This window comes from Peromyscus maniculatus, chromosome 11 (genome assembly GCF_049852395.1).
Source record: "Peromyscus maniculatus bairdii isolate BWxNUB_F1_BW_parent chromosome 11, HU_Pman_BW_mat_3.1, whole genome shotgun sequence".
NCBI lineage: Eukaryota > Metazoa > Chordata > Mammalia > Rodentia > Cricetidae > Peromyscus > Peromyscus maniculatus.
Window position 1 is genome coordinate 41515607 of NC_134862.1, and position 24124 is coordinate 41539730.

Consider the following 24124-nt stretch of genomic DNA (forward strand, 5'->3'; position numbering starts at 1 on the left):
AAAAAAAAAAAAAAAGAATTGGGAGTTTGTCTTTGAGTTGCAGAAAGAGGCACTGAGTTAGCTTTCTGAGAGCAGGGAGAGTAACTCGCAGAATGTGACAGATCCTTTCAGGGCACGGTCCAGGGCGGGTGGGTGGCAGCTGTGCCTGGACAGCAGGATGTCCAGAATGGCACGCGCGGGTAATGGTCGCAGACTGGCTCGGGAGCGGAGGGGAGGTACCCCGTGGTGCCGGGTAGTTTTTACCTAAATGTTTTGGTGGCGAGCGGGCGAGGGGGCGGTGCACGGCCCTAGGTAATGACAGGGCAGTCAGTCTAGGAGCCACGCGGGGGCTGCCCGTCCGGCCGCGACCAGAAAGGAGACTGCTTTCTCCCCCACCCGCTTTCTTCCCTTGGGGACCGGCCCCACCCCGCCATCCCCTCCCAGCACCCCCCACCTCCGACCCGCCTCGCCCCGCCCCCCTCCTGGCAGCCCCAGCGCGCATGCTCTCTTCCCCCCACCGAGTAACCTGGAGATTTAAAAGCCGCCCGCTGGCGCGCGTTGAGGAGGCAGGGGTCCGAGCTTGCACGCGCCAGCCCCCAGGTGACAGCCGCGCGCCCCGCCAGGTAGGGGAGGGGCCGCTCCCGGTGGGACAGGAGCGCGCGGGTGGCCACGCTCGGCGGTGGCGTCCTGCGCCCCGCGGGATGGGGCCGCGCCGTGGCGTCCCGGCCCTGCGCGAGAGGAGGCTCGTGGGGAGGGCGCGGCCCCTGGCGGCCCGGTGCCCAGGGCGGGCGCCCGCCCGCCCGCTCGCGTCCGCGCCGAGTGCGCTTCCTCCGGGAGCGCTGAGCTGCGGCGCCCGCTGTCCCGGGGCCGCGCGCGGAGGGCGGGATCGGGGCCGTGGAGTCCCGGGCCAGGCCGGCGGAGGGCCGGCCGCCCCTGCTGCAGCCTCCCGCTGCAGAGTTTTCTTTGGAAAGTTGCGTTTATTTCTTCCCTTGTCGGGGCTGCGCCCGAGAGGGGCAGATGAGTCACCCGTGGCGCGCACAGACCGCACTTCGGGGAGTCCGAGAAGGGGGGGCTCCAGCTGGGGGCCGTGGTCGGGGACAGAAGGGGGACGTAACTTGCGTGGCCGTGGAATTGGGGCAAGGCTTTGGTGGAGTTGAGGCTGGATTAGTGAGTGTATGTGCACACGCGCGATCCTGTGCTCCCCCCCCCCCCCTTCTCTGCCTCCGTTGCCCTCCGAAAGCAGCGCCGGCTGTGGCTCCTGTGTCCCGAGGCTCAGGTGGGGATGGGGAGAATTCTGCGGTTCTAGAAAGCGCTAGGCGGGCGGTAGCACGCCCGGTGGAGAAGCCCCAGGAGCCTGCAGGCTCAGCCCTCCCCTGGTCTCCGCTCCCCTCCAGGGAGCCCTGTGACTACTTTCTCCCTTGACCTCCGACTCAGCCCCCTCCTTCATGACACGCACTTGACTCGTCCAAGGCCACGGGGTACCCGATGCTTCCTCTTTCCCCGGGAGTCTGAGTTGGAGGTAGGAGGAGTGTGGTCCGGTGGGTACTTGGAGAGAACTTGATGTTCAGCTGTGACAGACCCTATCTCCTCAGCTAAGCTGAACTTGGAATAGCCTAATTAGGGCTTTGCAGCCGGGCAAGGCTTAGACACCGGGCTCAGAATGACTCTTGCTGGACTCCTGGAAACTTTACTCAGGAGTGAGGGTGAGGTGTGAGCTCTGTCTGCCAAGCATGCAGCACAATCCCTTTCCCAGAGTGGCGGCTTCGGTGTGGGCCCACGTGCCTAAGGCGTAGGGGAACAGGTTGACAAGTGGAGCTGGAAAGAGAAGGGTCCAAGAGCTGGCTGTATGGCGCACAGGAAGCCTTGGAGCCTCACAGAACACCATGTCCTAGGGAGTAAGTGGGACATGGTTTGAAGCCTCCGGCCCTTCTAAAGTTGGACCCATTTCATCCCTTCATTCCTTCCTTATCTCCCGCCAGCCCCAGCTCCAGGGCTGTCCTGGAAGCAAGATTGTACGAAAAGTGCCCAGAAAATGGAGCTTGACTCACTGGGTGAGTCTAAAAGATAACAATCCAGCTGTGGACATCCAGGCCCCCGCCAGGGTCTTTGCCAAGGGGAGCTTCCCTATGCACTTTTGGGGCGGAGGGTGAAACCCACTGTCCTTCCTGGTTCTCTGAGTAACCCTGAGGGAGCAGGAGGAGGTACTGGACAAGGTCTCTGGGTGGTCCACTAGGCCCTGCAGGCTGCTGGACTGTGAGAAGATGTGTGCTGGTCCCGAGCTGGAACGGAGCCGAGGCAGAGCCCTGGGGACAGCCAACGGCAGGAAGGTGGGGTGGAGGAGTTCCAGGTCATTGGAAGCAAGGCTGATTTCAGGTGGGAACCTCCGGACCATTGAACCCTTGTAGCGCGTCAGGGATGAGAACACAGCCGGCCAGGAAGGCGGCTGTTCCATGGCCTGTTCGCCTCACTGGCTAAGCTCCACTAGCCTGCAGGTTGTGCTGACTTTCCAGCCTTGCTGCCAGGTGGGGCCGATGATGCCCCTGCCCCTGGTGCAGCTTTGTTCTTGAAGTGAATCACAACAGATACAAACAACACTAACGAAGAGATGCACAGTCCAAACATACAGCTTCACCCCACAACGCAGATAGAATTGAACTGTGTGTCTTTAGCCCAGCCTGATGGCCAACACCTGTAATCTCAGCTCACTTGGGAGGCAGAAGCGAGTGGATTAGGAGTTCAAGGCCAGTCTCGTCTACATAATGAGCGCCACACCAACTTGATTTATGTGAGACCCTGTCTGAAACAAACAAAACCCCCTCAAAACAAACAAAACCCATTTTGTTATATGTCTGAAATGTAGTAAATGCTCAATAAATGTTAGTCTTAACTTATATTTATCATCTGTGTCTGGATGGTCTACAGAACCTGGTTTGAGACTCTTGGGGGCCCTGCTGGTTGTGGTGTGTGTGTGTGTGTGTGCGTGTGCTGGTGTCTATGTAGCTCAGGCTGCTCTTGAACTCAAAACTGTCCTGAGCTCCCCCTAATGCTGAGATTATAAGTGTACACCACCATGACCAGCATGGGTCTTGCTCTTTTTATTTATTTATTTTTAAAAGATACTGTTTTAGACTTCTTTGGGGACAGGATCTCCTGGGCTTTGGGAAATGTGTTCAGGTCACTGAGAGACTTGGCTCTAGCATGTGGATCGAATCCCATTTCCTCCACAGCGAGTTATTGGCCTCCTGATTATGCCTTCTCTGCAAGCCAAGCGTACCAGGACCTGCCCTCCAGGATTTTGGGATTAAGGGGAGGGCTCCAGGTAAACCTCTGAGCAGAGTGGCTGCTTATGGAGAGCCTGATAAATGCCAGCTGCTGCTGTTCGGCTAGAGTGGAGGCAGTCACCATGGATTAACTTAGAAACTGGTTTCTTAGACAGTCACCATATATAACCACACGTAAGCCGCCAGCAGCACATTGGCAGGTGAATTTTGGGTCTGGTGCAAAGACCAAACCAAGACTGGGTGGCCATCTTGGTCTCTTCCCCTCTCTGTTCTTCCTGATGTGGCTATGATTAGTGCAGAAACCGCTGCCTGCCTCCCTCCCTCCCAAGAGTATACTCACAGGCTGGAGGAGGGCACTGCGCGGGACAGGGGGTGAATATATGCCCAGAAAGGTTAAGAGCCTTCTGTGTAGATAGGTTACATGTTATTTTAGGAAGACCGTGTGGGGAGGACGCCCTGAGGTGAGGACTCCTCCGTCTCTCTCCAGCCGTTGGGGTCTTTCAGGCCACACTCTGGCATCCACCAGGAAAGCCCAGCCTAGCTCTCTAGGCTTGCATTGGGTCCTTGAATTCGCCCTCCCAGCCTGACTTCCTTTGAAAAGCCAGTGCCCTGTTTGCTGGACAGTACGTGTGGAGGCTGGACCAGTTGGTACCAGGCCCAGCGTCTCAAATGCTGATGCCACTTGACTCCCTGCAACAGAGCTGGAGTTCTGAGCTTTGTGTAGTGTATTGGGTGTTGCCTGAGGGGGCAGGGGCAGTGACAGAGGCATATCAGTGTCCTGATCTTTGGCCAGAATTACCTGTTTAATCCCGTGTTCTGGTGCATGCTCTGTGTTTCTTCCTCCTCCCCTGGGGGGCTGAGGTGGGGAGTCTTTAATTCTGAGGTTGGAGATGTCCTGCCTACACTGTTGGCTTGATTTCTCTGTAGAGTGAGATTCTGGTCACCCTGCAAGGTTGTGGTGGGAATTAGCTGTAACTCATATGTCAGCAAAATCTCACAGACCAGATAACTCAAAAAATGTTTGTTCTTCTTCTCCTGACTCGGGACATCACTTTCTCTGGGGGGCTGGGACAAGTCAGAATGAAGAAGGCAGTTTATCAAACCCAGGCCAGGCTGAATGCCCAGCCAGAAAGGATACCCTCAGGACCAGCCAGCCCCCCAAACAGCGGTTCCTCTCCCCCAGAGTCCTGTCAGCACCCCCAAATCTCTAATCACAAGTGTACTTTGAGCTAGCAAATAGTGTCCACGCTAGAGCACTTCGTCACTGTAGGGATGCAGCCATGTAGATTCCTGATGCCGGAGATCTGTGCACCCAGATACCTGAGTGTGGCCCTGGCTGACTCCTGGGCTCCCTGGTCCAATCAAAAGATTCCTGCCTTGGTCTGCCTTCTGGACCCTCAGGGCCTGGGCTGTGTTCTGCTTCTAACGGTCTCAACTACACAGGGAGGGTGCCATGGGATGGGGCAAACCAGGACCAAATGCAGAAGAATCTGGCCTCGTGCCTTAGTTGTAGCAGAGTTGGGAGAGAGAGAGAACATGACATCTTGGGGTTCGGGGAGCCCTGGAGGATTAGGTGTAGGACTTGAGCTGGAGAGGGTTCAGGCAAAGGGCAGAGGCTGTCCAGAAGAGGGAAATAGCTGGAAGTGAAAGCCAGCCAAGTGGCAGTGAATTCCCTTGTCTTGGGCCCGAGGAGGTGTGACCGACCGACATCTAGGACACACCGATCTGAGAGCCGGATCTGAGATCAGAACCCAGTTGTGTGGCTTTGGTTCTCATGTTCTTTCCTGTGTACCTGACTGGAGAGGGGCCAGTAGGAGGGGTGGGTGTGTTTGGAAATCCCAGGCTCTCTTTGTGTGCGGCTGCAGCACCTGCTTACCTCTCGTGACTCAGCCACAGGTCCACTTCCTCCAGGAAGCCTTGACGTTGACAGGACCACGCCCCCTACTGGCTGGCCTGTGTCTTAGCGCTCACACCACCCTAGCCCCACACGGATTGCGCTTTCTCCTGCCAAGCAGAGCTATGAGCAGTCATTTCTGTACCTCCATCACTTTTACTGGTGCGGCGGGGATGGTAGATAACTGGCTCTGGGAGGGCCGATGGGCACATCGTAGGTCTCTTAGACATTTCTTTTCTTCCTTTCCTTTTCTTTCTCTCTCCCCTCCCCCCCCCCACCCCCAGTCAGGGTTTCTCTGTGTAGCCCTGGCTGTGTTGGATCTCACTCTGTAGACCAGGCTGGCCTCAAACTCACAGAGATCCTCCTGCCTCTGTTGAGATTAAAGGCGGGTACTGCGACCACTCTCTCTGACATTTCTTTAGGGGTGCTTAGGTTTCATATTGAGGTATACTTCGAAGGGTGGGTACCTGGCTTCTTAATATTCTTTTTTGAGATCTGTTCTCAACCTTGTTCAGCTGAATGGCTGGTTTTTTGTTGTTGTTGTTTTGTTTTGTTTTTTGTTTTTGTTTTTCTGGTCTTGGGATCAAATATAAGCCATATGAACTTTCCCCACTGAAGTAGATCATCTGCCTGCTTTGTTTTTGAGATAGGATCTCACTGGGTAGCCCTGGGTAGCCTAGAACTTACCATGAAGACCAGGCTGGCCTCAGACTCATAGAGATCCATCTGCCTCTGCTGGGACTAAAAATGTGTACCACTATACCTGGCAATTTTGTGTTATCTCTTTTTGAGACAGGGTCTTGCCGTGTAGCCCAGGCTGGTCACAAACCCGTAGTCTTCTTCTCGGCCCCCCTAAGGCTAGGATTACAGGTGTGGTTCTCATCTTTGAGACTACACTTCCCCAGAACTGGCTGGCCCAGATCCCTCTCATCACAGATAGGCTGGTCACAGACCTGAGTATATCAGGGCAGATAGAGACCATCAGATCTGCAGCCCTGGAGTCAGGGCACCCAGACCTGGGCTAGCACCTTGTTGGAGCACTCCACCCAGGGCTCTGCTCAGCTGTGCACTTGACCCAAATGCTCGGCCCCTGGCCTCTTTCCTGTGTTCCTCACCTCCAGAAAGAGGCCAGGCTAAGGGAGGGACTCAGATTGGCTGTGTACACCCTGGGAAGAGCTGCCCAGGCTGGCCTGGCTGACTGGCAGGTGTCAAGTTCACTGAGAGAAAGACTGTTGAAGTTTCACTTTGCAGACGCTCTGGAAGAGTGAGAGGGGACTTCTGAGTGGCCTCGAGACTCTGCAGAGACCCCCCACCCCCCATGACTTCCAGGTTCTCTTCCTCCTCTGCAGAGGACTTCAGGATTCTTTTGGCACCCTGCTTTTATTGTGGACCAAGAAGAGGAAGAATTTAGTTACTAATTTCTGCCAGAAACAGAGTCCCGCTCCAGGAGAGAGGAGGGGAAGGGGCAGTTCCGTCCCGGATGCCCTGCTTACTCGGCTGCATTTCAGGTGACTTCTGACCTGGGCACCGTGCTGGTTAGCAGTGTGTGGGCAGGGCCGATGTGGTAAGTGCAGCTGGGGAAGTCTTTCCCTCTCCACCTCCCTGACTCACTGGGGAAGGCTGGCTGTGACAAGCCCCTCCCTCACGCCCTGTGGCCTCGTCAGGGGACACCTGCCCTGAGCTCACCCTACCCGAGGAGGCTCAGGACAGGTGCTGGGTCACCTAACCGTACACCTTAGACAGGAGATTAGCTCTCGTTTTACAGGTATGGAAACTGAGTCCTGGGGTGGTGACATGGCTATACCCTTTCTCAGTGTAACCCGGTACTTACTGTGTTAAGTAGCTACCAATGTTGCCGAAGTAGGGCTACGTCTTTCTGGTTCGCAGTTCAAAGTGTTCTCCAGAATTTTGGAATGGTTGCAGAGTTCCTGGTTTTAGTTTTTCAACCTTGGTTGGAGGTGTTAAGCTCTCCACTGAAGTTTCCTTCTTGTGAAATACCAACTCGGTACGGTAGACCTAAAGGTCTGCCGGGCTCCTGGAATGTGCTAAATGTCCCCTGGGCAGTTGGTAGGGCCAACTATTGTCATCGTTGTCCCTGTGGATGGAAACAACTGTCTGGTAACCATGGGACAGGCGTCCCCTCTGCAGCAGATCTGTGGCACTGACCTCGCCTCACCTGTTGGGGCCAGCACCTGGGAAGGCGTTTACATTCTTGACATTCCTCCTGCCCCTGGGGGCTGCTGGGATCTGGTAAGAGGCCTTGTAGATGGGGAGAGGGGAGGCTGAGGAGAAAAGCAGAATTGATCTTCTCAACCACTGTGTTAGGACGGGAGAGAGCCTCTCCCAAGTTCCCTCCACCAAGGGCCCTTCATATCCTCCTTCTCACGTGGCTTCGAAGTTGTTGGTTTGTAGGGTTTTTTGTTTGTTTGTTTTTTGTTTTTGTTTTTGTGGTGCTAAGGATGGAATTCCAGAACATTCTGCATGCTAGGCAAGCTCTCTACCACTGAGCCCTACCTGCAGCCTGAGGTCAGTGCTGTTAAGGTCTTCTGTGAAAAGGACATGCTGATTGGACCCCTATCACCCAGTGGCTGGCCGAGTAAACTGATTGGAAGGGGGCATTGTCGTGCATGTGGCAGTCACACAGGCTGACTGCAATTAGGAACTACATGTGGAAACTAAGGCTCAGTAGGTCACGCCACAAACAGGCGGAAACCGGCATCACACCCGGGTCCAGCTGACCTCCCCCACCCGACCCCAAAAGCTTGATCACAACCGTGGGACCTGCCAAGGTTCCAATGTCCAGCCCCAGGGGTGGCAGAGGGTTCCGGGTAGCCGACTGCTGCTTGTCCTGGTATGGCGGGCGCACGCAGTGTGACGGTGGGTGGCAGCTGTTGTCCGCGACCAAGTCTGGTTGGGAGGCCCAGGTGCCTGGAGACAAATGCATGTGTGTGTGTGTTGACTGTCACCAGGGGACCTCAGGGGTGCCGCCGCCCCGGCTCAGGCTGTCCAGGACTGACTGCTGGCCAAGGTGAGGTTCAGGCCAGCCCGGGCGCTGCGGTCACTAGATTGGAGAGGGGAGGGGAGGGGAGGGGAGGGGAGCTCAGGGCTGGCTCCAGGGCCTGCTTGCTGCCCCTTCCCGCCCCCCTCCCTTCCCCCAGCCCCCGGCAGGCATTTGTTTCCTTCCGAAGCTGCACAGGCCTCTTAGACGCCGCAACAAAAGCAGCGCTCCTTCGTGCCACCGCCACCTGTTGGGTTTTCACACATTTCGAGCGAGCGGGGGGAGGGGGGCCGTTGCCCTTTTCCCAGTGTCTCTGGGGTGCCCCCCGCTGCCCCCCCAGGGCCTGGGATTCTCTTTGCTGCCCCGTTGTGACAGGACTCTGGGGCAGGAGGAGTTGGGGGGGGGGGCAGCAGCTGGAAGGGGAACTGAGTGGGAAGGGGCCGGAGCTGGCAGCGGGGGAGAGTTTGATGGATTACTCCGCGGGCCCAGAGGTTTCTCCCTAATCCCCCTTTGTGTCCCGGCCGGCAGCCCCCCACTCTCTCTGACAAGCTGCTGAGCAGAAGGCTTCCAGTCTGACGGAAGAAAAGGCAGCTCAGCAGGGTGAACTCTAAATCCCTGGCCTCCCAGCCACGGGGGAGGCAGGAGCTGAGGAACCTGCCCAGGGTGGGGCTGGGTCCCCCTTCCCTCTGCCCAGCCCGCGTTCTTTGTTAGAATTCCCTCGAAGTGGAGAGGTTGCCTCGTGAGGGGGGCCCTCAGATGCCTGGGAGGTAGTGCAGTCGCTGTGGAGTTTTTCTCGAGTGGGACAAAGGATAAACAGGGACCCTCCCCGTTTGGAAATAATTGGTCCCAGAAAGCCAAAGACTGAGTGGTAGGTTGGGAGGTATAAAAGATCAATGGTTCCATGCTGTATTCCCCCCCTCCCAGAAGTCCAGGTAGAAATTTCCACAGCACCTGTGCAGGGTCTGTAAGAAAGGGTTCTAAAGAGCAAGCTCCCTGCCTCAAGGACCGTGTGTGTGTGTGTGTGTGTGTGTGTGTGTGTGTGTGTGTGTGTGTGTGTGTGTTTTAAGGTGTCTGCAAGTTTCCTTGTGGGGCTCCCACGAGGATGCAGCCGCTCTTTAGGAGTGCCGAGCACCGAGTTTATTAGGCAAGGCTCAGAGCATTGGTCTCCTGGGACTGAGGCAAGGGTACGGGCAGTTAGGGGTATTGCACCGGAACACACTCATACCCCAGAGGGTCATCTTCTTACTGCCAGCCTCGAGGGTCTGCTCAATGTGAAACAAAGTACTGACTCTAGTCCAGTGTGGAGGAGCAGGGGTCCCCACGCTCTTTCACCCTGGCCTTGCCTGGAGTGGGCCGGGGAGGTTGAACTGGGGTGATGGACCCCCTTTCTTCGGCTCTGCCTGGATGCGAGACACTCCCTACCAACCAGGTTTCTCTCCCCGGGAAGGACCGTGGATTGTGGTGAAGGATGGAGACGCGTGTTCCGAGGCGCCAGAGGAACCCAGTCTGTGAGAAAGCAGCCCTCTTTGTCAGTGTGAAGGGAGGACACAGGGTCGCAGAGCCCGCGGGGTCAGTGTGGGGGCTGAGGCCGTTTGATGTGCCTGGGCGGGGTGTGGGGACTCTAGCGTGCATAAAGAGGCCATAGACTTGCTGACAGTGGCGGGGCGGGGCCTGTCCCCAGACTCTGCTGGCTGTGGCCTCTGTCAGCAGAGGGTATCTGCTCCCCCTGCTCCACCTCAGCCTTGTGGGGTGGCAGGAGCCCCTTTGAAAGCCCTCAAAGGCCTCTTTATGTGGCCTCTGATCCTCCCTTCCCTTACTGAGCCATGAAGGACACAGGGCTCGCTTGGGTCACTTTCCTGTGCTGGCCTCCAGTCTGTCTTTTTGAGTTTTGGACAAAGTTCAGGGCAAGTTTGTTCCTGTGACTCAGTTTCACTTCCCTAGGCTGCCTGCTGGGGGGTGGAGGCATTCTGGGCCAGTAGGATCGATCTGGGCCCCCACTGGGGTGCTGGCTGTGCCTACCTGAGGTGTGTGTGGGAGGACGACTGGAAGCTTCCCATCCTTTAAACACACACCTCTGCCGTGTCCATGCCTTCCTTGAAATACACATTTCCCGGGTCTCTGGGCTTGCTGGGGTGTGCGTCCAAGAGTTGCCTGCCTTGGGGCTTGGTGCTCCATCTTAGGTTCATAGAGTCGTTAGAGTCCAGTTCCCTGACGCCCCCACCCTGCCTTCCCAGGATTTAATTCTGATCCCCATAGGGATGAGGAAGGAGGAGGGTTTGGGGGAGAGTTCCATGAAGGGTTCTCCGAAGGGTCCGAATGGTTTCTTCTGGCTTTCTAGCTGTTGGGCCATGAGAACCCACGGAGGAGGAGGGGGAAGAGGAGGAGGAGGAGGGGGAAGAGGGGAGAAGTTTGAAGCTTGAGAAGAACATCCGTACCCGCAAGGCTGCTCATGCTTGTCCTTCCTCCCGTGACCTGGCCGGCCTTCCTCCCCCGCCACCACCCCCTCTCCAGGTGAGCAGCTGGCTCCGCCGGTTGATCTTCTGTGTGGCAGACCAAGCGCTCCAGAAGTAGTGAGGAAAAACTCTGAAAGTCTCTGAGACCGGAAGGGAATGGGGAGAGTTAGACCCTGCCCGCGTTCTCTAACGCCAGGAGGACGAGGAGCCCAGACCGCGAGGGGCAGCCTCAACCTGTCCCTTTCCAGCTCGGATGAGGGCACGCTCTGGTGGTGCCATCAGAACTGGTACTGGGTTTCTGTCTCAGTACCGAAGGCAGAGGGCCCTGCGGGTGATTCTGAAAGCTCCAGTCAGTGCATGGGGGGGGGGGGGTCTGCAATAGGGTTGGCAGACCTAGAGCAGGGAGGCAGTTGAGGAGGGTGGGGCATTGGGGATAAGAAAGTAGGGCTTTGAGCCAGGTGGCGGTGGTGGCACGCGCCTTTAAATCCAGCACTCGGGAGGCAGAGGCAGGCGGATCTCTGTGAGTTCGAGGCCAGCCTAGCCTGGTCTACAGAGAAAGTAGGGCTTGGATGAGGAGGTTCTTTGGGCTTAGAATTCCTTGGATAATTCTGGGCTCAGAAAAGTTGGGCTGTCGAGAGTGTCTCCTTCCAGGGCAGAGACTGTGTGGACAGAGGGAGGGGCCTGGGAACCTGCCTATCTGCCACCCCACTCATTTCCATGAATCGTGTGAACCCTGGTCCAGACCCCGGAGACCAGGTAGAGAATCTCTGGGGGTGGGGTGCCGAGAAGCACCCTAGCTCAGGAGCTGCTGCCTGTAGGAGGACGGGGAAATGCGTGTTCTGTTTTCCTGTGGCCCATGGGCTCCCCGCTCCCACTCACAAAGGTGTCGAGAGAGGGCTGAGGGGAGAGCGGCCTCGGGGGAGGGGGGGGGGATGGCAGGTGGAGTGACCTGGCTAATGGAAAAAGCAGGGCTTGGAGAGCCAGAGCAGGTTTATGGGTGAGGTTGGGTCTGGCAAAGTCTCTGTTTGCTCAAGGAGGACCAGGTCTCTTAAACCCAGTGCTGGAGAGTGCCCAGTCCCTCCCAGGCCAAGGGTGGGGAGGAGAAATGGCTAGAAGTCTTCTAGCCCAGACCCTGCCCCTCCAGGCTGGGAAGGATCACTAGGGAAGGGCAGGGGTCAAGTTGAACCCACGGTAGCCCAGCTAATGCCGACGACTGTCCAGTGCCTCCGCTTTAGGACCGTGTGGGTCAGTATTTTATCTTCCTTTTTTTTACGCCGCCCTCTTAGGAGCCCTACCCCTTACCAAAGTGTAGGGACTTTGGGGAGGGAGCTGCCAGGTGCTCAGATTTATCTCAAGTCCTGTATTTCCTAGTCTTCAGCAGCTGAACCCTAGAGGGCCAATGTGGAGGGGAACGACCTTCCTCAGGTAGATGGTGTCTGGACTCTCTGAGACACAGCTTAGTACCTACTACATGCTTTGTGGACCCCGCCCCCTCCCCGGGCCTGATGTTAGTGGAGAAGATAAAAGAAGATGGAGTGCCTTTTATCACGAGCTGGTGAAGCTGGCAGAGCGTTGTCTGGAGGGAGCCGCAGCCGCCTCGCCCTCCCCATAAGGAGTAGCCTCTTCAGCAACATTTATAGGGTTGATTAGTGAGGAGTTTTAGGATTAGCTCCTCTTTTAGGATAAATGCAGGTTGGCAGGCTCTTAGCGTTCCTCACCAGGGCCTGCCCTCGGTCTCTTAGTACATTTTGATGCCCATTTGAAACTTTTCCCTTTCTGTCTTTAAAAACTGTGTGTGTGTGTGTGTGTGTGTGTGTGTGTGTGTGTGTGTGTGTGGTGTGTGTGTGTCCCCGTCCCTGCTTCAGGGTGGAACCCAAGGCTTTGCATGTGTTAGGCAGGTACTCTACTGTGGGGGACCAGCCCCCACACTTTTTATTTATCCCAGGAACTCATGAGGATTGAGGGATAAGAGACTGAGTTAGAAATAGAGAGTAAAGAAACAGAGAGAAAACACAGGATAGACTCGGTGGCCCTGGATCCTTATCCACTGGCCCAGAACTTTATTCCAAAGGTCTGTTTATAACAGTGCCAAGGGGTGGAGCAAAAGACCTCCCCCTTGCTAGTTAGACCCTCACAAACCCCTGGTGCCTAGGCCCGTGGTCCAGTCAACCTCCCGTGCAGTCCTGCTGGGTACAGCCTCTGGGAAACCCGGTGGGCTCCGACACTCGACCACTGAGTGACACTCAGTCCCTCCTCCTGTAATGTAGGGGCTCACTTTGTAGTTCAGGCTGGCCTCAAATTGATGATCCCCCTGCTTCAGTATTCCAAGTGGTGGGACTGTGGGACTACCCACCATGCCCTAGTTTCATCACAGGCAACAGGGGTGCCTGCTGGGGAGCTAGACTTGACAGTTCCTTACCCAGTGGACCCAGGAACTCTTGTGCTGTATGCACCGGCTTGTGTGAGCCGAGGCCAGAGGCCAGCTAGGAAGTGGCGGCATCCACTAGCTCAGGGCTCACTGGCCTCACCTCAGAGGCTCCTAATTAATGCGAATGGCTGAGATCTAGGATCCCATGCTGTGAGGCTGGTGTCCCAGCTGCTTGGGACAGTTGGGCAGTAATAGATGGCTCTCTCTGTCCCCTGCCTCCTGTGAACAATGAACCTGAGGGAAAACTCTTGGGGCTTAGGCTCACCAAGAGGAACTTTGTGTCTCAGCGACAGATTGAAACCCCTCTTAAGGAACTGTATCTTCTCCCCTCTTGTCCCCGTCCCGGGGCGTGGGGGTTACAGTGTGACATGGCTCAGGGCCTGGAGGGAGAGAAGAGGAAGTGCTGCTGGGTTTTACTTTTTTTTTTTTTTTTTTTAATCCCAAGTGCTGGGATTAAAGGCGTGTGCCACCACCGCCCGGCTCAAAAGTTATTTTTTTTTTTTTTTTTTTTTTTGTGATATATATTTTTTATTTTACAATACCATTCAGTTCTACATATCAGCCATGGGTTCCCCTATTCTCCCCCCTCCCACGCCCTCCCCTTACCCCCAGCCCACCCTCCATTCCCATCTCCTCCAGGACAAGTCCTCCCCCGAGGACTGTGATCGACTTGGTAGACTCAGTCCAGGGAGGTCCAGTCCCTTCCTCCCAGACTGAGCCAAGTGTCCCTGCATAAGTTCCTGGTTTCAAACAGCCAACTCATGGAATGAGCACAGGACTTGGTCCCACTGCCTAAATGCCTCCCAAACTGATCAAGCCAATCAACTGTCTCACCTATTCAGAGGGCCTGATCCAGCTGGGGGCCCTTCAGTCTTTGGTTCATAGTTCATGTGTTTCCATTAACAGGTTACATGCACATAATTATGTGAGTACTGTATGTTCTGGTTGGAGTGGAGGCCAGAGGTTAACTAGTGGTGGATGTCTTCCTTGACGCTCCATTTTTTTTTTTCTTTAAGGCAGAGTCTGTCATTGAACTTGGAGCTCACCAGTTGCCTAGACTGGCTGGCCAATGGGTTACAGCCGCCTGCCAGACTCCACCCCAGCACCAGGGTTCTAGACAAGTGTCGCCACACTGGATTTTACATGGTGCTGGGAATCGGAATTCAGATCTTTATGGTTTTGTATCAGGCACTTGGCCAACTGAGCCGCTGCCCCTGCCCGCCCCCCTGCCCCCCAGCCTGGAAATATTTGTGTGTGGGGGGGTACTTGTTCACGTTCATGTGTATCGGTGTATGCAACAGCCAGAGATTGATAATCCAATGTCCTCTCCTCTTGATAATCAAATGTCCAATCAAATTGCTCTCCACCTTATTTTCTGGGACCAGGTCTCCCACTGAAGCTGGGGCTCCCAGACTCCTCTGTCTGGCCCTGGGGTCGTCCCGTGTCTGCCCACGTCCCGTGTCTGGCCCTGGGTCGTCCCAGCCCTAGGGTTACAGATAAGGAGTACCATGCCTCGCTAAAAATCCAAACTCAGCGCCTCATGTGTGCACAGGAAACACTTTGCCCACGGAGCCACCTCTCAGCTCTAGGACTGTCACTTTTGACAAGCATTGAGTGGCCCATCTCGGGAAGCTGGACAGAAAAGCAAACGAGTTGAGCCTGGCAGGGGGTGTCCAGGGCTACCTTGGGAGCCAGCCCTGAGTGTCTCCAGAAAGAGCAGTAGCAGAGATGCTTCCGAAGAGAGCAGATGACATCGGCTTGGCCTTGGGATGTGCTGACGTTCAAATGTCACTTTCTCTTATTAATTGTATCAGTGCTAGACTAATGTTAACACGAACCTCCTGGCAAAGGGGCTGGTCAGGGCAGAGCGTAGGGCTACCTCAGTGGCCTGCAAACGAGCAGGACTCAGAGAATGTGAAGCAAATGCCGGAGACCTGCCCCGGGGCCCAGGACCCAACATTTCATGTGACTGTGACCGACTGTCTTGCCTTTCTAGGATCTGGCTGGTGAGAAGATGTGTCCCCATCAAGGCACTAGACGGTGACCGGTGTTTATCGTGGGATGAAATGCTGCACCGGCACCCGAGGGCTGGCAGAAATGGGAGTCTGGCTGAATCGTAGGAAGTTGGTGGTGGCGAGGAGGAGACGCCACGGCAGGGCTGAGCCCAAGCAGCTGTGGAGTATGTGAATAGCCCCAGAGCCCTAACTGCCCTGTCCATCATGGTCCAGAGGCTGTGGGCCAGCCGTCTGCTGCGGCATCGGAAAGCCCAGCTCCTGCTGGTCAACCTGCTGACCTTTGGCCTGGAGGTGTGCCTGGCAGCCGGCATTACCTATGTGCCGCCCCTTCTGCTGGAAGTAGGGGTAGAGGAGAAGTTCATGACCATGGTGTTGGGTGAGTCGCTCCACCTTCTCTCCTCCTGCTCTGGTGCATGCATCTGGGCTGTGGGCAACAGTTCTCTTGCCTGGGGAGTGGTGGAGACATTCCCTGTTCTCATCTACATCTCACAGCCCTTGGGGACATTCCACTTGACACACAAGGAAAGGGAAGACTAGATTGGTCTTATTTAGCCCGGGTGGTGTGCCCCCGCTACTCAGTAGAATTGGGACTTCACCGTGGTTTCCCAGTCAGGGTTCTCCTTTCTGGGCACAGGACAGGCCGTGTGGGTTTCTGATGTGGTGAGCAAACTGAGCAAGAGCCACAGAAGGCAAGTGGTTACCCTTGTGGCTTCCCTTCTTCGAGGAGAGGATGGCGCAGGCTCTGGGTTCTGGTTGTTTGTTGAAACCCTGCTTCTAACCCGCAGCAGACCTGTGTCTGTGCATAAGTATGGCTACCCAGGGGCTGCGTGCCTGCCACCATTTCCTCATCTGAAAGCAAGGTGTTTACAACACACTATACCGAGAGGAGCCGCGTCCCTGTGAAAGCTGAGTGTCTTGCCGCAGCGTGACATGTTGTGCCCACCTCCCTCGTCCTGACCCCTGACTGGTGCTCTTTCCCCTTGCAGGCATTGGCCCAGTGCTGGGCCTGGTCTCTGTCCCACTCCTCGGCTCAGCCAGTGACCAGTGGCGTGGACGCTATGGCCGCCGGAGGCCCTTCATCTGGGCTCTGTCCCTGGGCGTCCTGCTAAGCCTCTTTCTCATCCCAAGGGCGGGCTGGCTGGCAGGGCTGCTGTGCCCAGACACCAGGCCGCTGGAGTTGGCCCTGCTGATCTTGGGAGTGGGGCTGCTGGACTTCTGCGGTCAGGTGTGCTTCACTCCCCTGGAGGCCTTGCTCTCCGACCTCTTCCGGGACCCGGACCACTGCCGCCAAGCCTTCTCGGTCTATGCCTTCATGATCAGCCTCGGGGGCTGCCTGGGCTACCTCTTACCTGCCATTGACTGGGACACCAGCGCCCTGGCGCCCTACCTGGGCACTCAGGAAGAATGCCTCTTTGGCCTCCTCACCCTCATCTTTCTCGCCTGCGTGGCAGCCACTCTCTTCGTGGCCGAGGAGGCCGTCCTGGGCCCCCCTGAGCCAGCAGAAGGGCTGTCGGTCCCCGCCGTGGCTTCCCGCTGCTGCCCATGCCGGCTGGGCCTGGCTCTCCGGAATCTGGGCACCCTGTTTCCCCGGCTACACCAGCTGTGCTGCCGCATGCCTCGCACCCTGCGCCGACTCTTTGTGGCCGAGCTGTGCAGCTGGATGGCGCTCATGACCTTCACGCTGTTCTACACAGACTTTGTGGGCGAGGGGCTGTACCAGGGCATACCAAGAGCTGAGCCAGGCACCGAGGCCCGGAGACACTATGATGAAGGTGAGTCTTTCTAGCCAGCTGCTGTGGGTGGGTGCTGCCCTGCAGAGGACAGGCAGGCCAGGGTTGGGAGATGCTCACGGTCCCCCCCCCCCCCTCAGTAACAGAGAAAGGACCCATCTGCGTGCCCCAGCTCATGGATGTGGCTACTATCCTTGTGGTCTCCCCAGGGCCTCTAAGTCTATGCAGCTCCATTCCCACGGAGCCTGGTGCTCCCTGCCTTACTTTCCCAGAAGCTCACCCCGCCTTCTAGTTCCAGCATTCCACGGAGCCGTCCTGGAGCCACTGTGGGGCCATCTTGTGCTCCTCACCCCCTCCTCCCTCACACCACCTTGAACCTCTTCCTTAGAACATCGTCCTCTGCCCTTAGCCAACAGCTCTGGCCACATTCACTAGTCACAATCTAGAGCCCATTGTTGTGGGCAGGTGGGGAGGGGCCCCGGAGGGGCGCGGGGCGCGGCGGGTTCTATGGCCACTCGTCTCTGGCTCCTCCCCCCCGATGGCGTAGGGTCCTTATCCCCTACTTCTTCCCTACCCGCAGGCATTCGCATGGGCAGCCTGGGGCTCTTCCTGCAGTGCGCCATCTCCCTGCTCTTCTCCCTGGTCATGGACAGGCTGGTGCAGCGGTTTGGCACACGGGCCGTCTATCTGGCTAGCGTGATGGCCTTCCCTCTGGCTGCTGGTGCCACGTGCCTGTCGCACAGCGTGGTCGTGGTAACGGCTTCGGCTGCCCTCACCGGCTTCACCTTCTCGGCCTTGCAGATCCTGCCTTACACGCTGGCCTCCCTCTACCACCGTGAGAAACAGGTACTCCAGTGGTCAGGAACCGGGGTGGGGGCTGGCTGAGCCGGTCAGGATGCGGTGTCCGACGAGGGATGTAAGGAGAGGCTTGGCTTTCTCTGACCGGAGAGGACAGCCGGGGTCAGAGGCTCCAGCTGCCGAAGAAGTGTAGATTAGATTCTAGGAATGACTTCCTGGCTTTTAGAATTAGAAAGCATTTGAGTGGATGATGGCAGGAAGTGCAGATGAGCCCCTCACTAGGAATCCTGGAGAACAAGCATACAACGGAAGTCCTCTATTCTGGGCCGTATTACTGTATCCAGAGGTAGGGTGTGGGTCCCTGGCATGTGGCTGCAGCAGAGGGCAGTGGGAGTAGCCTGGCCTTCGGGATTCTTTTAGAGAGGATTGTGACCCATCTGTATCCTGCTTGCTGGAGGATGGAGAAGGCTTCTCCCTGCCCCTCTTTCCAGATTCCCTTCTAATCCTCTGTGTGTGTCTCTGTCCCCGTCCCCACCTCTCCCGCTCTCCTCCTTGGCCTCCATCCTCTCCCTCAATCCCCTCAGTGCCTATCTGAGCCTGGCATACTGACTTTTGTTTGCCTGAGCGATAAACTGGGGAGGCCTGGCTCCTTGTTGGGCCAACACTCACCAGCCCCTGCAGAAGGCCCTCTGTGGGAGGCCTCCTGACCCAAAGGGCACGCTCACCCTGTCCCCTGCCCTGTCCTCGCTGGGCTTAAGGACCTGGGTTCAGAACTCTACCCTACGGAGCACAAGTTGTAGGGGAGACTACAGGCCTTTGCGTCTAGGGTTTTCAGAGTTAGGAAAGACCTGGCCCCTGGCCACAGCTAGTAGGTTGGTTTGCTCAGCGGTAATTTGCAGGGGTGTGGAGAGAGGGGCTGGGAATGGGGACCTGGGTCCTCAGGCTTCTATTGGCTCTCTGGGAGCTCTGGGCCGGGGCTCTAAAAGCTGCTGTCCAAAGATCGGGCTTGAGTATTTGTGGTTATGCCAGAACTAGCTCTCCTCTCGACTGGGGAGCGTGTGTGTGTGTGTCCCCGGGGACCTCTCCAGTGTCCAGCCTCACTGGTCGGTCCTTGGGTGTCAGCAGGAAAAAAGGGTCCGGAGAGGCACCTTTTGAAGATGGGCTTGGCCCTGCAGCCTGCCTGACTGTCCTTTGCCACTTGCCGAGCTGTGGGATGGGTCGATGAGTTGTGAGCTTCCCCGGCCTCGGCTGCCAGCTCCCCGATCTCTGGTGCAGCCAACCCAACCGATTTCTGTGCTCGACACTGCCCGGCACAAGGACCAGTGTGGGATAAGGCCTCGGCTTGTCCTTCAGTAGGAGGCCCCAGGCCACTGGGGCCCAGGGTTGGTGGGGTCAGGCAGACGCGTGCACTCTGGCCTCAGGCAGCCTGTAGGGATGACCTGAAAAGCTTCAGGGTCAGGCAGCTGAGCTGTGGGGGTCACCAAAATGGCCCTTCCTGATGCCTCTCCCTTCTGCAGGCCCAGTTTCTGGGCTCGCTCTTGTCAAAGGCCAGGACAGTGATGACCTCACCTTGGGCCTGGACCCTAGAGGAGGAACAGGACAGTGAAGACTTCCTATGTCCCAGTAGAGGGGTGTGCAGAAGGGGGTGTGAGGTCGCCTGCGTGGGACTTGGGGCTTTAGGAGCGTCTTGTTGGGTTTTGTGTCTTGCTTCTGTCTGTCCCAGTCTTCCTGAGCTATTCTCAACCTGTAGGTTGGAGTTTGCTGGCTTCTTCCCCACCCCCCAGCTGAGGATCGAACCCAGGGCCTGCGCTTGCTAGGCAAGCGCTCTACCACTGAGCTAAATCCCCAACCCCGCTGACTTCTTATCTATTCTAAGAAAAGCTAAAAGAGACTTCAGGCCTCAAATTTGGGGGTTCTGCTTAGAGCCACAGTACGTAGGGTCTCCCCAGGTTTCGGAGTTTTTTGGTTTTTTTTGAAAGCCAGTGGCCTGGTTTCTTAGAGCCCCTGGGTCAGAGGCAGTGAGGAACTGTTCTCAAATCCACTTATCTTTGTTTCCTTTTTTGTGCGCCCCCTCTCCCCCCCCCCCCCCGCCCCCAACTCAGGTGTTCCTGCCCAAATACCGAGGGGACGCTGGAGGTGGTAGCAGTGAGGACAGCCAGACAACCAGCTTCTTGCCAGGCCCTAAGCCGGGAGCTCCCTTCCCCAATGGACACGTGGGCCCTGGCAGCGGCAGCAGCAGCAGCAGCCTCCTGGTGCCCCCACCTGCACTCTGCGCGGCCTCTGCCTGCGACGTCTCCATGCGAGTGGTGGTGGGTGAGCCGCCCGAGGCCAAGGTTGTTACTGGGCGGGGCATCTGCCTGGACCTTGCCATCCTGGACAGCGCCTTCCTGCTGTCCCAGGTGGCTCCATCCCTGTTCATGGGCTCCATCGTCCAGCTGAGCCGTTCGGTTACTGCCTACATGGTGTCAGCGGCAGGCTTGGGTCTGGTCGCCATTTACTTTGCTACACAGGTAGTGTTTGACAAGAACGATTTGGCCAAATACTCTGTGTAGAGTGCTGTTAAGGCATTGAGGAGAAAGGGTCGGCCTCTTGGGCCCCCCAGGGCTGCTAAGCTGGCCTCTCCGGGTCTGTGTCGTTGCCTAGGTGGTGTAGCTCTCTGCTGCCACCCTATGGCGGTGAGGTGTATAGTTGCACAGACCGAAGCTGGGACTTCCAGCTCGTCTGGCTTTAGAGTCCGGCGGGCGCCCCCTGGCGGCTTCTCGCGTGGGTATCCGTCCGTCTGAAGTCCTGCAGGGATGCAAATGCAGTTTGTACCGGTGCGTTACCAAGGCTCAGAGTTAACAGCTCACCTCCTGGTTGAGTCGCCACGGAAGGATCTGGGGACCCGAAGGAACTTCCCAGTGAGTCCCTTGTCCAGATTCGGCCGCTTTTGCTCTTGCACGGGAGTTTCTCGTGGGACCCTCTCCTCCACACGGTTCGACAGGACGGAGGTTGGAGGGAGGAGCCCGAACAGACAAGGTGAAACCCCGTGGTCCACAGCACTGCCCTTCTGCTGCGTCCCTCACCCGCACCTGTTTCGGGAAGTGGCTCGGCTTGTTGGCCTCTTGTGTTGCCCTCATGGAGACACAGGCCTTTAAATATTTAATTTATTTATTTAACACATTAGAAGTAAAATTCATTCCCAGCCTTTTTATGTTGTGCCTAGGAGGTCGAGCAGGGTGGGATCTCCAAGAACTGGTTCCCCCTAAAATAGCTGATAACTGCCAGACTCCTCTTCTAGGGTGATAGATATCGTCCCCCAAATATCCAGCCCAGTCCCTTGGGCAATCTATTCACCCTAATTGAGAGCCCGGAGCTGTCCCCACTCAAGGCTGGGCATTGAGGGAAACTGAAGTGGGGCTCAAGGTCTCTACAGCATACCAAGTCCCCCTTTTCTCTTGCCCCAGCTTGGCCCTGACTCCCCCCCCAGCTTGGCCCCCTGACTCTCCCCCCCCCCCCATACGACAGGACCCATGAAGCCATTGCCCTTCCAACTCTGTCCACTGGCTCCATGATCTCTATGTGGGGCTTGCTGAACCCTAAGCACAAATGTGGTTCCTTAGGCCTCAGCCCATCACAGCCTCTGGGGCATATCTGTCACAGCCTGGGGAATTTCACACCAACTCAGGACTACTCCCTGCCAGAGCCAAGGAGCTCTTGTCTAGGGGGTGGATTTCAGTGCTGATTGCAATAATGTTGTGTCTTATTTATTTAGCAGAGTAAATATTTTATACTGTATGTGAGAAATCAGAGTATAATGTTTATGGTGATGAAATTAAAAGCTTCTTATATGTTTACTTGGTGTGTGTTTGTCTTTTCTGAGCGGGAAGGGGGTCCGTGCTGAAATCAGTGTCTCTCGGTTCCTGGGGACTCTTAGCTTAGGCAGCTTCAGTTCCATTTGCGGCCAGCAGAGGGCACCATGGCCCATCACCCAGGTACAGGCGTATGGGAGTGGGGGTAGGAACCGTCTCTCTCAAAAGGGTCACAGAAGATGGAGCAGTCACAGAGAGGACACTCGAGTGTAGCTGGCACGTGGGGCAGAGTTTCAGCAGTGGGGTGCGTAACAGCATCCTGGCACATCATAGTTTCACTCTGGCCTCCGGTCAAGTTCAGGCCTTCCTGCCTTGCCTTCTCTGAGCTCACCTACCCGACTGGCCTTCCTGCCCCTGACACTCTAGAGTGGTCAACCATGAATCCCCACGAAAGGGCTCATTGGACTTCTGAAAACGTTTTCTATGGGGCTGGAGGAGAGATGGCCCAGTTGGTAAGTGCACATCCTGTTCTTGCAGAGGACCCTAGTTCAATGCCCAGCACCTGTATCGGGCAGCTCAAAACTGCCTGCAACACCAGCTCCAGGGGACCTGACACCCCTCAGACGTCCTCTCTACACAGACACACACATGTGGTACACACAAACAATAATAAAATCCAAATAAAGTCTTCTCCGTATTATTTAACTTAACTGAAAATCGTCAAACAGCCTGAGTAGCGTGTCTGGTATGCCCAGAGCCCAGCTTCACAGCTCAAACCCTGCTATTTGTTCCAGCCCCTCTCCAGGGGTTATTTTAAAAATCCTATGCCGGACCATTTTGTCTCACCTATAAAACTTTGGTATGTAGCCCTAAAAAAGTAGGACTTCACTGGAGAGATGGCTCAGTGGCTGAGAGCACTGGCTGCTCTGCCAGAGAATCGGACTTCCGTTCCCCCCCCCCCATCCACAAGCTCCTGTAACTCCCGCTGAAGGGGGTTGAACACCCTTTATTCCGCCTCGGCAGGCACCCGCATGTGCACACACACAATTTTAAAAATAGACTGTTTAACTACTTGACCATAATGCCGTGTTATCCAACGAAGCACAGACTAATTACTAAGTATTCAGATCATGTACAGGTTTCCCCAGCTGCCAAAGGAGTCTTTTCTTGCTGTTCTTTGGTGTGGTGGATTGAATAGAACGGCCCCCAGAGCTCATAGATCTGAAAGCTTAGCCATCGTGGAGTGGCACTACTTGAGAGGGATTAGGAGAGGTGACCTTGTTGGAGTAGGCGTGGCCTTGTTGGACGAAGTATGTCACTGGGGGTGGGGGGGCATGGAAGGGAGCTTTGAGGTTTCAGAAGCTCAAGCCAGGCCGTGTGTGGCTTTCTTCCTGCTGCCTGCAAATCTGGATGTAGAATCTTCAGCCACTCCTCAAGCGCCATGTCTGCCCGCGTGCCATGATGATGATGGACTAAACCTCTGAAGCTGTAAGCAAACCCCAGGTATAAGATAAAGCTTTTCTTTATAAGAGTTGCCGTGGCCGTGGTGTCTCTTCACGGCAGGAGAACAGTGACCAAGGCGGTTAGTTTGAATAAGGCCTCCGTTTATAGACATTGCTTTGGTTGCTTTATTATCTCGTATACTGCATTCCTGAGTGTCCCCTCTTTTTATTTTTAAACTGCCATTTAAGAGCGGTAGGCTTTTCCTGCAGTATTGTCCACCTTGCCTTGGGCTGGCTGTTTCCTTGGTGGCTCTTAAGGTGGCTCCTCTTTCTTTTTGTGGTGCTGGGAATTGAACCCAGGGCCTTGGGCATTCAGGGCAAGTGCTCTATCACTGCCCTACACCCCCAGCCTTAAGATGTTCTCTCCTCCATCCATATAAGCTGCTAATAATATAGAGAGGCTTGATTAGATTCAGGGGTTATTTCGGTAAAACTTACAGGTGGGACTGCGTTGTGTCCTTACTGTAGCATCCTCCATAGGTATACAGTGCCGTACTGCCCCAGGTTTTTTGTGTCAACACTGATTAGTGGATGGGAGGTGTCAGCTGATCTAGCTGATAGACTTTCCCACCAATCTTCCATCTGAGCCATTGGTGATCATTGTCTAGATCTCCTTCCCTAGATGTAAAATTACACACTTCAGCCTCTTTCTGTGTCTGTCTGTCTCTTTCTTTCATTCTATCTTTTGCTCACTGCCCCCCCTCCCCCGTGTGTGTGTGTGTGTGTGTGTGTGTGTGTGTGTGTGTGTGTGTGTGTAGTTTCAAACCCAGGACAAACAGCTGAGGTGCTTATTTAACATATCAAAGCTGAACCTGGCTGCCAGGTTCTCCCAGCATCCCTCAGTCCCTACCTGTTACAGGGTACAGCTTGCATACCCCACCCTGGACCCTGAACTCTCCAGCCTAGGAGCTGGGCTGCCCTTCCCCCAGACACTGTACTTACCCTTCTCTTTTGGACCTTTGGCCTCCTGGCTGCTGCACTGGGTACCCCTCTCCACTTTCTCGCCTCTCCCTTGCCCTCCCCCTCTCTCTCACATGGCCCAGCTCAGTCCAGTCATGCCCACTCTGCACTCTCCCAGAGGTCCCTGCCTCTGACTGTGCTCTCCTGCACGTCTACAATAAACTTTCTCCTCCACCATGCCTGGGGGCAGCCATGTCCTTCCCTTTTTACCCATGTGTGCATGTAGCTTTTTGAGACAGGCTGTCACTCTGTCACCCAGGCTGACCTGGAACTCACTCGGAAGCCTAGGCTAGCC

At 56.1% G+C, this 24124-nt stretch overlaps 1 protein-coding gene across 8 annotated transcripts; it reads left to right on the forward strand.

The window, feature by feature from the left end:
- The first annotated feature begins 452 nt into the window (after positions 1-452).
- Positions 453-21412, forward strand: Slc45a3 (solute carrier family 45 member 3). Of its 8 annotated transcripts, none has more exons than XM_006988820.4 (5): positions 453-602; positions 15030-15424; positions 16035-16820; positions 17359-17624; positions 19679-21412. In XM_006988820.4, exons 2-5 carry the CDS (start codon positions 15253-15255, stop codon positions 20126-20128), a joined length of 1674 nt encoding a protein of 557 aa, XP_006988882.2. In that variant the 5' UTR covers positions 453-602; positions 15030-15252; the 3' UTR covers positions 20129-21412. The 8 variants fall into 8 exon arrangements, with proteins under 8 accessions (XP_006988882.2, XP_042114045.2, XP_076403470.1 ...); XM_042258111.2 differs by having other exon boundaries at positions 501-579; XM_076547355.1 differs by lacking the exon at positions 453-602 and adding an exon at positions 5444-6718.
- Positions 21413-24124: the final 2712 nt, after the last annotated feature.